The sequence below is a fragment of the Poecile atricapillus genome, chromosome 1, assembly GCF_030490865.1.
Source record: "Poecile atricapillus isolate bPoeAtr1 chromosome 1, bPoeAtr1.hap1, whole genome shotgun sequence".
Lineage (NCBI taxonomy): Eukaryota > Metazoa > Chordata > Aves > Passeriformes > Paridae > Poecile > Poecile atricapillus.
The window spans coordinates 149,311,191-149,328,266 of record NC_081249.1 but is presented as its reverse complement, the minus strand read 5'-3'; the positions used below and the strand labels follow the sequence as shown (position 1 = coordinate 149,328,266).

At 42.7% G+C, this 17,076-nt stretch overlaps 1 protein-coding gene across 1 annotated transcript; it reads left to right on the top strand.

The window, feature by feature from the left end:
- Positions 1-1,059: 1,059 nt before the first annotated feature.
- THBS1 (thrombospondin 1) lies at positions 1,060-16,817 on the top strand. Its single transcript, XM_058853323.1, has 22 exons — positions 1,060-1,185; positions 1,348-1,442; positions 2,181-2,758; positions 3,225-3,300; positions 3,549-3,745; positions 3,915-4,040; positions 5,589-5,682; positions 6,034-6,207; positions 6,579-6,755; positions 7,062-7,235; positions 7,411-7,538; positions 7,658-7,810; positions 8,269-8,487; positions 8,978-9,085; positions 9,460-9,619; positions 10,004-10,122; positions 11,740-11,974; positions 12,349-12,576; positions 12,770-13,041; positions 13,499-13,596; positions 13,703-13,842; positions 14,471-16,817. Exons 2-22 carry the CDS (start codon positions 1,373-1,375, stop codon positions 14,476-14,478), a joined length of 3,534 nt encoding a protein of 1,177 aa, XP_058709306.1. The 5' UTR covers positions 1,060-1,185; positions 1,348-1,372; the 3' UTR covers positions 14,479-16,817.
- Positions 16,818-17,076: the final 259 nt, after the last annotated feature.

Here is a 17,076-nt window from a genome sequence, read left to right as displayed (position 1 = left end):
TTGGAATTTGATTACTTCAAAGCCGTTTCACACGCCCAAGTCACTTTTAGTCATTCAGAATACAGTATGATGTAGGGAACCTACCTTTTTAACCTTTAGATTTCCTGTTACCTGGAATTCATATTACACGGGAAATTCTTAGCTGAAGTAGTGTTAGTTATTTTATTCATTAAACAAAGCTGAGAGTCTCAGCTGCAGTATAGTAATAGTAATTTCATTCCTAAGGCCAAGTTGTTTGAGGGTCATCCCCACACACACCTTCCTCCAGTGACAAGGAGAGATGGAGCGCACAGGAGGCAGCAGGTCCCCGCTCCTCCAGTCTGCCGTCCTCTCTCCTCTCTTACCCCACAGGGCCCGGCTCTCCCAAGGCTGGGCAGGAAGGGCTAACGGGAATTCACGTTATTCCCTTTTTGTGAACCCAGTGTCCTGTGTGCTGTGTATTGGAACCAGCGGGCAGGCAGAGAAGGTCTCATTAAGCGAATTGGGTTAATTAAGTGAAGGATGCTTTCACCGGCGCCTCAGGACAGCCGGAGGCAGCGGCGTCTGGGCGCACCTCTCCTCCAGGGCCCCGCCAGGTGCCGGCGGCGGGACGCGCCCCCAGCGCCCCCCCTGCGCCTCTGCTCGTGGCCGGCCCCGGGGCCTAAGGGCAGGGCCGGGACGCCGAGAGGGCGGCGGGGCAGGCGGGAGCGGGTGCCAGGCGGGGTTCACGGCCGGCTGGGGGAGCGAGGGCCCCCGGCGCCTCGCCGCGGCTCCCGCTGCCGGCGGGGAAGGCCACGGGAGCCGGACCCCGCGGGCGGGCGTGAGGGACGCCCCGAGGGAGCAGCGCCCCCTCGCGGCGCGGCCGGGCGGGAGCGGCTCCGCGTCCGCCCGTTCCCCCGGCCCGCGGGGCGCTCCCGCCCCCGCCCCCCGGCCCCTGCGGAAAGTTGTCCCTGGCCCCGGAGCCACCCGGCTCCCGCCTCCCGCTTCCTGCCCCGCCGCCGCCGATTGGCCCGCCGTGCGCCCAGGAATGCGAGCCATCCCTTTATAGCCGCGCGCGGCGGCCGGCGCCCGCAGAGTCCCGGCAGCGCCGCCACAGCTGCCAGCCGCTGCTCGCCCTCCCGCGCCGGGACAGTCGGGGCCGCCCGCGGATATTGGTCGCCGGTACCCAGAGGCTGGCGCTGACCGCCCGCATCGCTCTTCCCGCAGGTAAGTGCTGAAGCGGTCCACGCCGCGCTCGCTGTCCCGTCCGAGGGCGGCCGGGGACACCTGCACCGTCCCCGCGGCGCAGCCTCTCTGCCTGCGGGAGCCGCGCTGGCGCCGGTCGTGGTGCGACGGCAGCGCGGTGACCTTCCTCGTGTGTGTCCCCAGGCTGGTTCAGAGACGGACATTTGCCATGGGGCCAGCGACTGCTCTCTGCCTCCTTCTCTTCGTGCTCGGCGGCTCCGAGACCAAGCGAACTGCAGGTAAGGGCAGCTCTGTGCTGATACCCGGGACAATCAGGGAAGCGGGACACAAAAATAAAATACTTTGGTGCCGTTGTAGGCGGATGAAGTTGTGCTCGGTGGTAGAGAGCTCCAAAGGTCTCAATGAACAAAAACGTTTTAACCTGAGCATCAGCTAGTTGAGAACAGGAAACTTCTCTCTGGTGTGGAATTTGTGTAACTTTCAGAAGTAGGAATGCAGAGTCTCCAGAACTCGAACGTGTAGCTTGTCTGCTTCTGCGCTGAGCAGAGGAAAGGAGGAACACGATGTAGGAACTGGCTGAAGAAGGAATGGGGTAGTAGGCTGCCGTCTTGGTGCCATAGAGAAGCCTCTACTGTGCTGCTGTCACTCAGCTGGATTATGCAAACTCACTTTGCCATGTTCTAGCATACGAATATTGCAGTCTGGGCTTTGCTGTCTATTTCTGTGCTGCTAGAGTGTAATGAGGTGCCAGAATGGCTGCTACCTTTGTGTGTCAGTCAGCGGGTACCTGGCACTCCTGCGCCGACTGGCTCCTGTACAAGAATGCACATGTACTGCTGCACAGCAGCTCCTGGTGGGACTGCTGCACCATCGGAGCTACTGTCTGTGCTCTGATGTGAGGCACTGTGCCTTGCAGGATGTGCGCCAGGAGCCAAAATGTTAAGTAATGCTGGGAGATTTGCACCTACTCAGCCTCTTGTTCTTTTCTCATGATGCTTGTCCTGATCTCTCTGCAGAGTCCAGGAATGATGATAACAGTGTCTTCGATCTCTTTGAACTCATTGGCTTCATGCGGAAGGGAGCCGGGCGCCGGGCCCCCGGGGTGTACCTGGTGAAGGGACCAGAATCCTCCAGCCCTGCTTACCGCATTGAAGATGCCAGTCGCATCCCTGCTGTCCCTGAATCCAAGTTCCAAGACTTATTAGATGCCATCCATGCTGAGAAGGGCTTCATTCTCCTGGCCACTCTCCGGCAGTCCAAGAAAAGCAGAGGCACACTGCTTTCCGTGGAACAGAAAGATGGCTCTGGTCATGTCTTCAGTCTAGTATCTAATGGCAAGGCAGGCTCCCTGGACCTGAGCCTTTCTGTTGATGGCAAGCAGCAGTTAGTGTCAGTAGAGGATGTCTTGCTAGCTACAGGACATTGGAAGAATATCACCCTGTTTGTGCAGGAGGACCGAGCTCAGCTCTATGTGGGGTGTGAGAAAATGGAGAATGCTGAACTGGACATCCCCATTCAGAGCATCTTCACTAGGGACCTGGCCAGCAGTGCCAGGCTCCGTATTGCCAAAGGGGGAGTCAATGACAACTTCCAGGTAAGACATTTTTGCCTAGAATTTACAGTCATGTTTTGAAAGTACATTAGCTACTGAATGAGCCTAAATAGCAACAAAGACCTCTAAATCTAGTAAACTTTACTAATGGAGTTTGAAGGGTAAAGCATTAGATTTGCAGGGATGGAATTTTCGACAGTAATAAGAAGGCATTGAAGCTTCCAGACAGGTAATTGCAGCTTCATTGCTCAGCTTCCTATATGAGATTCAGAAATCCATGGGTTTTTTCCTTCCTGCCTGGAGAGTCGCCAGGTCCATATGCTCAAGGATAAGACTGTTAGGAAGCAGGGCTGGTTTTCATTAAAAAGAATAGAGCAATATGTTTCACTTTTCCATCTGTCTGTCATGATATTGCTCTGTAAGATCTTGCATGACCTTCAGTCATGCAAGTGGTCCTTCTTTCCCTTGCAGTTGCTGCAAGTGGCTGTAATTCTTCCTCTGTCCACAGGGTCTGCTGCAGAATGTGCGGTTTGTGTTTGGAACAACTCTGGAAACTATCCTGCGGAACAAAGGCTGCTCCAGCTGTAAGTTTACAATCTTCTGAATCCAATGACCTATTAAAAATAAGATATTTTCATTACGTTAGAAAGACAAGTTAAAACAGAACTCAGAAGTATGCTGACATGCAAATCCACATTGCATAAGAAATAAGATTATATTTCTGCAGGCACCTCAATGAATCTGGTGGCAGCTGTTTAGCAGGTGTTAACCTGGAATGATAAATGCATGTGGTATAAAATGCATTTACTTAATATTTGTTTTTTTCTCTTAGCCACTAGTGCAATCATTACTTTGGACAACCCCATCAATGGTTCCAGCCCAGCTATCCGTACTAATTACATAGGCCATAAAACAAAGGACATCCAAGCAGTCTGTGGATTTTCCTGTGATGAACTGACAAATATGTTTGTGGAACTGCAAGGGCTACGGTCCATGGTTACAACACTTCAAGACAGAGTTCGCAAAGTGGTGAGTGATGGTTAACTTCATGGTACCTTTCATGAACTAGCACTTAGTGAATTAATTATAACCTGACTCTTGAGAGCCTGTGTAAACAGCAAAAAATTTACTTTGACTTTTGTGAAAAAATTCTAAATATTAAATTCTAAATATCCTCTTTTTTCTTCTCACCCCCAAGACTGAAGAAAATGAAATCATTGCCAAAGTAGTCCAGATCACTCCTGGAGCGTGCATTCATAATGGAGTCTTGCACAAAAATAAAGAGGAGTGGACTATTGACAGCTGCACTGAATGTACTTGCCAGGTAAGATTCCTCACATTCACAAATCGCCTGAATATAAACTCATAAGTTGCAATTAACAGATAATTCTAAATGGCATTGTTTGTTAGAGTGACTCATACACAGAACTGAGCATACTAGGGAAGCCATAGAATTACTCAGTTTATTTCATTCTACTAGATCTCTGCTAAAAAGGTAGCTTCCATACCTTTCCATACCAGAATACTGTCAACAGCAGTATTCTAGAAAATCATGTGAAACATCACTCTGATATAGCTATTGACACTTAATAGCTTATTTTTAGCTAATAATTAGTTCATAATTTGGGGAATGTCTGTATTCTTTACATAAGTCCATCAGTAAACTAAGACAACATCAACAGAACAAATGTATAGTACTATCAGCTTTGCTAGATCTGCCTTCTGTCCTCACTGAACCTCCTGCTGACTTAGTAGAGAAAGACTCTAGTACTCAGTAAAGGCACTTAAATTCGTGACGTTTTTCTTTATCTAGAAAATGCTTCTAGGTGTGTCTTGTTAGTTTTTAGAGATTATATGGAACAGCAATCCCTTTTGGATTTCAGTTTATCTGTTTAAATCCCAGGATCACCTGGCATAATACTTAAGCTTTGTGTTTCACTTCTGCTGAATGTTGTAAATATACACAAAACATACAGTTTCAGGTTTTCTTTAAACTATTTGCTTGTTCCATTTAAGTATACCTTAGCAAAAGCATTTTAGGGTACCAGTCTACCAAAGAGAGAGTTAACTAGCATGCCACTCCTTAGAAAATAAGTTGAATATTTGTATATGTGCAATACAAGGCAACTCAAATTCTGTGTCTGCTTCTTTAGCTCTCTACTTTTTTGTCTTGTAGTCAGCAAATGATACTGTGATGTTTGCATTTGCCTTGTTCCTACCAACCTGCTTACTCAATGTTAGCTGTAATTGCCTTAATCTAGTAATTTGCTTGGGGACATTAAAACAGTAATCATGATAGCATTCTTCTGACCAAGCTGCTACCTTCAAGAAGCAAAACTGTAGCTTTAGCTCTTATTGAGATTGGAGGTGGGTGTTCCTACCCTGCCTGTTTGGCTTACAGATCAAAAACCTCTAAGTGTAAGTTGTAGATTGCACAGTGCTTGAGCAGAGTCCACTAAACTCATTTTATCTTTACCATATAATCATCTTAAATCCATATTAACTTAAAAGAAAGTTGGCTCTTCTCATTATTGTTTCTCATTTCTTTGCAATGTGACCTTGTACTTTGGGTATCACATAACAGTCATTTACTTCAGCCAGCATCTTCTAGCTACTACTGATAAACTTTTGCAAAACCAAAATATTTCTCTTTTTGACTAAAAAAAGTGGGTGAGAATGGAAATGAGATGAAATTTGACTGAAAATACCTGGGACTACCCCTTGGGTTGTATTAGCTGTAAATACAAGGGTCTCTGCTTTAGATGTGCTACTGAGTCTTAAAGTTCTGCAGAAAAGGTCTCTATTAGTTACCCAGATTCCAGACACTGTTTATATTCCACTTGGTAACTGTAATTTTCACAACTCTTTATAGAACTCTGCCACTATATGCCGGAAAGTGTCCTGTCCTCTCATGCCTTGTTCCAATGCCACCGTGCCTGACGGGGAGTGCTGCCCTCGGTGCTGGCGTAAGTACTTAATATTTTGACAGTTCTGTAGCAGCTGGCCATGTCTAACTAGACACATGCTGCTCTGCAGTATACCGGAACTGGATATCCAAGGGTAACCTTGTGCTTCTGAAGTAGGTTCATCTGATGTGTCTTTGAGGCTAATCACTTACATGATACATGTTCAAATATTTTTCTACAATATGCAACATACTGAAATGTTTGAGTTCATGGCCTTTATCTCATACAAAGAAAGAAGGTGCGTGTGACTTCTGAGGGCAGTTGTGTCTTTTTTTGCGGAGAGAGGGGAGGGAGAAAAGATTTGGAAAAGCATGTACCTGGAGTCTTATTCAGAGCTGTATCTCTCTGCAGCTAGCGACTATGCAGATGATGGATGGTCTCCTTGGTCTGAATGGACCTCGTGTTCTGTCACCTGTGGTAATGGGATTCAGCAGAGAGGCCGCTCCTGTGACAGCCTCAATAACCGCTGTGAAGGCTCTTCTGTACAGACTCGGACTTGCCACCTTCAGGAGTGTGATAAGAGATGTAAGTACTTAATCTATGCATGCTGGTAGTAAAACAGAGGACGCTTTTATTGGCTGGATGTTAAAAGCAAAGATCACCATGTAGGTCTGCCACTGGCATGGATGCTTGGCTTCTAGGTTTAAGGGCTTGTATGAACAAAGTAGAGGGGAGCAGATAGTTAATGCAGTAAACAGGCACGTTTGGGCACTGCTCCCAGGACTAAATGTGATGCCAGTTTAGGTGTGAAATTTCTGTAGTTGCAAAACTTGATCTGTGACAGTCAGGAGGCTATCCACATGGAGTCTTTGGTACAGTCCTGGTACTGGCTGTGTCCTAGGTGCTGCACAGCTGAAGTCTTTAGAAACTATGAATAACAGAAATCTCTCTTGTAGTTAAACAGGACGGTGGCTGGAGTCACTGGTCGCCATGGTCATCATGTTCCGTCACTTGTGGAACGGGCATCATCACTAGAATTCGGCTTTGCAACTCTCCAGTACCACAGCTGAATGGCAAACCTTGTGAGGGTGAAGCAAGAGAAAACAAAGCCTGCCAGAAAGATCCTTGCCCAAGTAAGTGTGTCCTGGTGGTAGCTACTAATTGGTAACTTAAATATTGAATGTCCTGAGCAGTTACTAAGTAAGCTTGTTCTAGTATTCTCTCTTTAAACATAGGGGTGGGCTCCATGAAACCTCACAGGTTAGTTTCTGATCAAACTGTTTTTATGCCTCTTCCATGGAGTCCATTAATTCTGTCATTTATGTCAGAACAATGTCTGAGCTGCTCTCACTACAAAAGTAAAGTCCTTAGTCAGATAGACACTAGTTGTAGCATTGAATTTAAAGCTATACATATTTTGTAACTTTTCCCCCCTTTAGTTAACGGCAACTGGGGACCATGGTCTCCATGGGATGCTTGCACAGTGACATGTGGAGGAGGACTTCAGAAGCGAAGCCGTCTCTGCAATAATCCTGAGCCTCAGTATGGTGGGAAGGCTTGTGTAGGTGAAGCTAGAGGGACTCAGGTCTGCAACAAACAGGACTGTCCAATTGGTGAGTGTCCATTTGCTCATAAACATCTGAAAGTTGTTGATAATCTTTAAAATACCAATGTGGAGTCTGCAAACCTCAAGTGCTAGAATTCTCAACCAGAATATCAGCCAAATACAGTACTGTAGCAGCATGGTAAAGCATCCTGTATTATAACATTTCCTCACTTGTTTCACAGATGGGTGTCTGTCTAATCCCTGCTTTGCGGGGGCTACGTGCACCAGTGCCCCTGATGGTTCCTGGAAGTGTGGTGCCTGTCCTGCTGGCTACCATGGTGATGGTATTCACTGCCAAGATATTGATGAGGTAAGAATACTATAGTTTGCTCCTTGAAAGGGAATGAAAAAAAAAACAGAAAGGAATAATAGAATCATTGTTTTATAATGCTAACTGTTGTTCTCCTTTGTCTCAAACTCTTATTTCAGTGCAAAGAAGTTCCTGATGCCTGTTTTGTCTTCAATGGAGTGCACAGGTGTGAGAATACTGAACCTGGGTACAACTGTCTGCCTTGTCCACCGCGTTTCACTGGAACACAGCCTTTCGGCCGCAGTGTTGAGGATGCCATGACTAACAAACAGGTATTGTCAATTTTAGAGTTGTTCTGGGCTACAAAATCTCACAAAGTTTCTAAAAACCAGAAGACACCTATGTGTTTTGGGCAAAAAAGACGTAGAGCATTTAATAAAAGACCACCTTCTGTGCTTCAGAACAGAAGAAGCATTAACCCTCTGCCATGGAGGGTTCAGAGGAAATTACACATAATTTTAGGAGTAATTCAGGAGTAAATCAGTATTCACTAATGATACAACAGTATGTGCCTCAGATATCTTAGTGCTTGGTTCCATTTGATAATACATAAGGGTTGAACAAAAAAAAGAATAAGTGCTAAGACTGGTACTGGAGTCAAGGACCAGAAGAAAGAGGCTTTTTTTTTTTTTTTTTCTCCTGATTGATTAGGATGTATTTGAATCTCTTGGGGAAAAGTGAGGGGTAAAACAATGTTTTCAGTGGGTTTCATTTCTGTGTGGTCTCCTAGGTCTGCAAGCCACGTAATCCATGCACAGATGGAACACATGACTGCAACAAGAATGCCAAATGCAATTACCTTGGCCACTTCAGTGACCCCATGTATCGCTGTGAATGTAAACCAGGCTATGCTGGCAATGGCATAATCTGTGGAGAAGATACTGACTTGGATGGATGGCCAAATGAGAACCTGGTTTGTGTTGCCAATGCTACTTACCACTGTAAAAAGGTAAGTTTATCCTCTTTTACCATCTGCCATTATAACAGACTAAGCTATTAGACTGTTCTCTCTGCAAATAACCTTTTAGGGATAGAGAAGGTGTAGGGATAGTATTGTCAAGGCATTGCTAGGAGGCTCTTGCTGTATTTCTTTATTCTTGTTATATGGGAAAAAATGAAGCCTGATTGTTGTAAATGTTCTAGGAAGATTCTTGTTTAGCCCATACCTATATCAGCTTTGTTCTGATAGCAATCTCTAAGGGAAGAAAAGTAGGGTGAGATTCTCAAAATCAACCCAGACTCTATTTTAAAAAATATTTAACTGTGGCTTTCTAAGACTTATCACTGCAATGACTGCCTTAAATGGAGAGAATTACAGCAAGGTTGCTCCTACCTGATTGAGGTGTTACAGTTTTGCCTAATGATTAGATTTTATCTGCTCAAATCCATATTGGAATAATACCAAGAGTGAACACCTCTGTCTACTTCTTTCTTTGTAGGATAACTGCCCTAATCTGCCTAACTCAGGGCAGGAAGACTATGATAAGGATGGGATTGGTGATGCCTGTGACAATGATGATGATGATGATGGCATTCCTGATGACCGGGTAAGGAAACAGAAAAGAACAGCCTTTGAGAATGTGGCTTTCCCATTCCCCTTCCCATAGCTGGGGTCTAACTTCTAACCTTAATCTTGAGAGGACCGTAGGAAATTGCTGGCACTGACAGCTAGCCTAGAAACCTTAGATATGCATAACTATGCACACAAACTTTCTGCAGCTGTTTGAGCTTTGGAAGTGAATTTTTGTTTTTCATTCAGCCATTCATACACTCATGCCAACAACGGAGTGTTTTGAGATAGTAGCATCTGAGTTTTAACTGTGTCCCCACCTTTCACTTGTTCTTTCATATAGCATAAGCAGAATCTGGTTAAAGCTTTAATTTGACTCTTTTTAAAACCTGACTTTTCTCACTTTTGCAGGACAACTGTCCATTCATCTACAACCCACAGCAGTATGACTATGACAGGGATGATGTTGGTGACCGCTGTGACAACTGTCCCTACAATCACAACCCTGATCAAACTGACACTGACAACAATGGAGAAGGAGATGCATGTGCAATAGATATTGATGGAGATGGTAGGTACCTCTAATCGCTCCTTTAGATGGCTTTCTAATCAGCCATGAATTCAATGTAATCCTGATTGCCTACCAAAAATTTCATCCCTGAACACACAAAAGTTCCCTTATGGTGGTTTCAGGACATGAAGGCTATTGAAGGAACAGTTAGGGCTAATGGAAATTCACTTTGGAATACATATATTTTGGCACAGTTCAGTTCTAACTCCACTCTCACAAGGCAGTAGGAGCAGAAGTGTGTGGCAGAGCTAGTGATGAGTCTTGTTTCAAAGCTTTTAAATGCTGCTCCAAATGCTTTTAAATAGGCATCAAGAATTGTGTGGTGGCTTTATACAGTCCTTTGCAGCATTTAGTTGTCTGACTTTCATTCATAAACTCTTACAGGGGTGCTTAATGAAAGGGACAACTGCCAGTATGTCTACAATGTAGACCAGAGGGATACAGACTTGGATGGTGTTGGAGATCAGTGTGATAACTGTCCACTGGAACATAACCCTGACCAGGTAAGGGATTTGAATTATGTAAGTAGAGGACTGGTGTGCTAAAAAATATAGCATGTTGTGTGTTATAAAAGATATTTGAACAGGTTACACCTGAAATTTGACTTGTCACAAATCATTCTTACTACTTTCCCAAATGGCGTGTTTATCAAATAAAGAGATTGAACAGCTGCTAGGTATTTTCTGAAAAGCAGCTGTAGTGAAGATCTGTGAGACTACTGCATGTCTTGTTGCCTAAACCTTTCTTAGGTTTGTCAGTTGTGGTGATCCTCACAGTGAGAATATGAAATACTTTGGGAGCATTGTGGAACTACTCTCTTCTTAGCCTGTAGTGCTGTGCTCACTTAGACACAAAGGTGTCCTTTAAACTTTGTCCCTAAGCTTGAAGCTAACTGCATTTCAGAAGATAACTTTTCTAGCAGTAAGTAGAAGGCAGCACAGGTTGCTTTTCCCCAAGAAAAAGGCATATTCTGACACTTCTAAAATTCACCTTCATAAAAATCCTGGGGGATCCAGACTCTCAGATAACTTACTGATTCAAAAACTGAAGGCAGTACATAAAGCCTGTGACATCCTGTCAGTTAAAAGACTAAGTTTAATAGTTGCAGGGACATAACTGGAATGTTTGAAGGGTTAGAAAAGCTGTTGCAAATTAGTGGCATGTAGTGTGGCCATGTATCCTAAAAGCAGTGTTACTTGAAGGATTTAAACAGGTGATGTAAAATGTCTTTGTCGTTGTCACTTGCTTTACTAGTTCCCCACTTAAGGGAGGGAATTGCCTGAAGATCCTTTGAGGCAGCTCCTTTCTCTTGTGACTTTGAAATCTTAATATAGGACTCTTATGGATTTCGAAACACTATCCTGATCAAGTTCTAGAAGTGGAGATATTAGATTTCAAGTGCCAGAATTAGTAGCTAATCCAACAGTGTGTGGTATGCCTTCTGTCTACACCAGGGTCATCCACCTGTGTTCTCAAGACTGCTAGGCTAAATGTGAGGAAACCTCAGGGATGATGGGATTATCTTAGTTCAGAAGCTGATTATGCAAATGACTGGCTAAAATATGTGATCAGCAAGCACTCTAGTTAGTTAACGCAGTCGGTGACCGCCATGAGAACAATTGTCTTGACTGATGAATCAGAGGGCATGAAGAGCATTTATGATAGAAAAAATTAAGTTGTGGTGTAGAAGATGTAACACCAAGCATTGGTAGACTGTTTTAATGTTACAGTCTCTACTGACAAGGTACAGAGTAATCCAACCCTGATTTGGCCCTTGGAACCACATCGCTGCCAGGGAAGGTAGGAGATAAACTACCCCGCATCCAGTATGATGGACTAGTGACAGAAGATGCAAGTGACAAAGGCACAAGATAGCTGATTGTCACACTGCTTTCTGATGCTGTGAATTCAAATTAAAAACAGAACAAGATTAAAGTAGCATAAAACCACTTAGCACAGGCAGTTTGAAGTGTGTATTAATCCACCCACTCTATCCATCTTGGCTCTTGATAAAGCAAGCAGAAATCCCAATTAATTCTATGTATTAAGACTCCTATTTCAGAGACTCTTAGCCTTCTTTAAGTGGCTTTTTTAAATGTGTTTTTTTCCTCATCTGGTAGGAAGATACTGATTCTGATCGCATAGGTGATCAGTGTGACAACAACCAGGACATAGATGAGGATGGCCATCAAAATAACCTTGATAACTGCCCCTATGTGCCCAATGCCAATCAAGCTGACCATGACAAGGATGGAAAAGGTGATGCCTGTGACCATGATGATGACAATGATGGTATCCCTGATGACAAAGACAACTGCAGATTGGTTGCCAACCCAGATCAAGCTGATTCTGATGGTAAGAAAACTATCATAACATTTAGGAATATCTTCCAATGTTTAATGCTATTGTTTTTCACATTGTTTAATGTTGGACAAAACTAAGTAACAAAAAACCAGAATGTCTGTACCAGAAAAAAAAACAGAGTATTGTTATAGTGCTGCTCAGGAGTGAAGATCAATGTAGAAATGACCACGTATCAACTGACTCCTAAGTCACTATCAGGCTGGAGTGATAGGGCATTTTTACAGTGGCTGATGTGGCTTCTGTCATGTGTCTGCCAAGTACCTGGGCAGTCAGAGGTCTGCAATTCAAACTTCAGCTCCCAAGCTGTAAGGCTCAGAAACAAACAGTGGTGGTAATATAATGGTAAAATTACTTTTATCTTACAGGTGATGGACGTGGAGATGCTTGCAAAGATGACTTTGACCAAGACAGTGTGCCAGACATTGATGATATCTGCCCTGAAAATGTGGAAATTAGTGAGACTGATTTCCGAAAATTTCAGATGATTCCCCTGGATCCCAAAGGAACATCCCAAAATGATCCAAACTGGGTTGTTCGTCACCAGGGTAAAGAACTGGTTCAAACAGTCAACTGTGACCCTGGCCTTGCAGTTGGTAAGAGGAAAAATTTAACAGGCAATGTTGTTTGGGGTGGTTTGATATTTTGTTTGTTGGTGGGGGTGGGGAGTTGTTTTGTTCTTTTTTTTAATTGGGGTGGGGAAGAGGAAGAGAACCTGAGTAACTATTGAGTTGATTAAGATTTGTTAAAAAGTAGCACCTAAAACTTTCTTCTTTATTGTCCCCACAGGTTTTGATGAATTCAATGCTGTGGACTTCAGTGGTACCTTCTTTATCAATACAGAAAGGGATGATGATTATGCTGGCTTTGTATTTGGCTACCAATCTAGCAGTCGTTTCTATGTTGTCATGTGGAAGCAGATCACCCAGTCTTACTGGGACTCCACACCAACCAAAGCTCAAGGCTATTCAGGTCTCTCCATCAAAGTTGTGAATTCCACCACTGGTCCTGGAGAACACCTACGTAATGCTCTGTGGCACACAGGAAACACTCCTGGCCAGGTAAGGGTGGCACTTACTACATGCTGAAGTACTCTAAACATGATGAGTACTCCAGTGTAATAACACACTCTTCTGCATAAGGCAGGCTGTTCTTCCAGCAAATTAGACACTTAGAGGGTGGCTGTACATGCTGACCATGCTGGCTTCTTGGCAAAGACCAATAACTTTGTCATTTTTCCTAATCAAGCAAAATATTGTATACAATTAACAGGATTGCATGCTGCAGACAGGCTTTCCAGCAGCAGTGAATCAATTGTTTCTGGAATTGTGCTGTAGCTTCAAATTTACGTATTTAAAAAGTAAATTTAAATGCAGTTGATTTCTGTTATTTCTGTCTTTAGGCTATTACAGAGCCTAATGACTTAGTTGTAGCCTTTAATAACAAAACACCTTCATGTCAAAATAATTGCTGTGTTATCTCTGTGCCTTTGGTTTATAAAATAATATTCTTTCATAGGTGAGAACTTTGTGGCATGATCCCCGTCACATAGGCTGGAAGGACTTCACTGCATACAGATGGCGACTTAGCCATAGGCCAAAGACCGGCTACATCAGGTGAGCATCATCCTTTTATCTGAAGTAAATATCACAGGAAAAGTGAGTGTGAAGATGAACCTCACAGGACCTTGTCAGAGATGACTGAGCTATTGTCTCTTTATAGGGTTGTAATGTATGAAGGGAAGAAAATCATGGCAGACTCAGGACCAATCTACGATAAAACCTATGCTGGTGGTCGGCTAGGATTATTTGTCTTCTCTCAAGAAATGGTGTTCTTCTCAGACCTTAAATATGAATGCAGAGGTAAGGATGACATTGCATTTAAGAGATCATATACAAATTAGTTGGTTCAAGAAAGCTCAAGACATAAGAGCCAAGAAGGAAAGTTCTACTGTAATCTTTCATGGTTCAGGTTTGAACAAGTTCTGCAGGCAGAAACAGGACACCTTGATAAACGCTTTACAGTTAAAAATTTAAATATATAAAATCTAAGTGTATTTCTATTGTGTTATTTCAAAGTATCAGAAATCCATGTTGCGTTCCAGAAAATAAATATATTTTGAATATTCTTTGAAGTGCTGACTAGAATGAATGAGCAGATCTGATAAAATCTATGGTAGAAATGCAATATATTGACTTCAGCAAGTAAAAAGCTGATTTGTCTAAAAGTAAGAAGATTGTCCATATATTGCAGACTTGAAGTTCAGTGGAGGTAAATGCATACAACTAGTTCCAGCTGTCCTAATCTTCTGAAATTGTCACTTAGTTATGTAATGGTTACATAGACTGGATTATGAAGTCTAACTCAAGGAAGTACCTAACTGAAAGTACTTTCAATTTTTTCTACAAATGGCTCTGGGCATTAATGACTTGGACATAATCATGCATAGTACACAGAAATATTTAAGTTTATCTTTTCTTTTTTTCACAGATTCATAATCACAAGATTGTTGGATTCAGAGACTATTTAAAAATGCTGGTAATTGCACCTTTTGAAATGTTTAGCCTTACAAATCCTGGGACCATTATATTATTCCTTCCTTTCTTCTTTCTGCATAAATGTGGACTCGAAACACATGACCTGCCTCAAGAGAATGCTTTTGAGAGAATGAAAGTGAGAACATACTTGGTATCTGACCTCTGCTGAAGTGGAAGGAAACAAATGTGTCTTGCAAATGAGAATTGTCGTCACTGAACAAGCACACTTCTTTCAGTAGGAAAGACATTTTTTCGCTGTTTATCACAGTGCAGTGTCACTGCCTCTCTGACTGGAGGTCCCATGGAGTAGCATTTTGTAAAAGAACATCTTTGGATGTGCTGTGGACTACTTAAACTGAAGACCTTTCATTGTGTGTGGAAGAGGGGGTTTGGGTGGGAGGGGGAACTCTAGGTCTTTCTTTTTTCTTTATGGGGTAGAGAATTTTTTTTTAAGGAAGGCCATGCCAATTTGGTTTACATCCATTTAACCTGGAGAAATTACTGTTTTCTATGTCATACCTTGCAGATAAAAACATACTATTATTAATTACTCTATTTGTTGTGAGCTAGATCAGCTGCTGTACAGGACAAAACAGATATCCTAAAACTGATTTCTGTTGTGGCAGGGGGGAAGGATGATAAAAACTAGTACACTGGATCACAACAGCTTGGGGAGAACTGGGATTTATGATTAGATTCTGTTTTTTCCTGATTTAGATGCAGGTCTTGCTTACCTTCAAATGTGTTCTTTCAGACCTGGTGCAAGAAAGCACCACCATCTCAGCTAGCACTGTGCTGTCCTTCAGGAAACCAGCACATGCTTCACTTTTTATGGTTAAAGAGGCACAAAAATAATGTAATGAAAACATTCCTTTTCTACATGCCATAGATGTTTTAAACCCCTCGCTTCTTTAGAGGGGAGGAAAAGGGGCCTGTAGATAAAATTGTAAAATATTTATTTTTGCCTATTCTTGATGTTATAATGACTGAGGGATTATTGATTAAAACAACAAGAAATGCGTCAAGACTATCCACCTAATCATTGTTACAAGTCTTCATGACTGTAAGATTGTAAATACAGATTATTTATTATCTCTGTTCTATACTGAAACTAGAGAGGGTTTAGTTGAGAAAAAAATCTTGTCTGGAGCAGATAGTGGTGATGTATTTGTTACAAAGAGCAATTTTCCCATTAAGGCTTTGAGGCGCAAGGAAAAGTGAGGGTGTGGGCAAAGGGATATTTGTTTTTCTCAGTCTGAGCTCAATGTTGGTTTTTCCTTTCTTTGTGCAAGGCAGCTGGTAGCTTGGCAGGCAACTATTCTGCAGTGCTAAAATTCAAGTCCCTTTAGATGGTAGCAGTTTCTGTCCCATCCATAGCACTAGGGGTGAGAAAATGCCATTCACCCTCTCAGTGCTCTCTAGTGCTGGGACACACCTGTGATTCTTTACCACTGGTCTAACCCAGAGCCAGGATAGCTGCTCTGAGGAGATTGCAGCGAGAGGCACAAGGACAGCCCTCAATAACCATTTAAAGGGCTCTCTGGGCTACTGCATGCTCAGTTTGAAACCAGTGATGTCCAGCTACAAAAGAAGGAATTCAACACAGACTAGACAATTTCAGGAGCTCCTTGCAAAAGAGGGAGAGGCCTTGATGTACATTTAAAGATTGTCTACCCCAACAGAAGGGGTAGCATCCTTATACCTATAATATTTCCTTGTCTTTTCAAAAAATGAAAAGAAATGAACATGGTGAAAGTTTTACGTACAAATATTACCTCATTGTTGTGTGACTGAGAAAAACCTTTGGAGCAAGCAGAGTTCAAATGTCTAACAAACTTTAAAGCTACTGTAGTACTAAAAAGTTAATGCTGTATATAGTTAAAATTTCTTTGCAGAAAATGTATTCCCAGAAAGGAAATGGCATTGGAAAAAAAAAGTCAAATACAATTTCTAATGTTGTATTATATTTTTTCCTGTCATCTTGTATACCATTGCTTGTATTTTTATAAATTATTTTTCTCATTGCCATTGTAATAGTTAATCACATAATTGTGTAGATAGGCTATTTAAATAATTTATCATGAAATGCTACCTGTAGAGTTAGTATTTCTATTTTTATAAAAAGTTTGCACACTGAAGATTTTTTTGCTTCCCTCCTCCCGATGTTTTTGCTAGCATAATTTTCTAAGAACATGCTTTTTTTTGTAAACATTTTTAACCATTTTTCCATTCTAAAGTTGTGTAAGTTGTACAATAAAGCATCTTACATACAAAGAACAATAAACCACCAAGGACATTTATATTTATACCTTTGTGCTCTGGTTTTATTAATGTTTTGTAATACATCTCTGGATCACTGATGTATTATTTGTGTAAAATTTGACTTCAATGCAAGATTTTCTCTGCAGTCTCCAATACAGCTATGCTGGGGGGAGTGTACCTGAGCTGCTACCCTACACCTACCTGCTGCCCCACCTGAAGGCACTGCTGCAGTCACACAGCACAGGTAGCTGGCATGTTTAATTCTGAAGGCTTTCCTTGAAGACTTCTAAAGCTGGG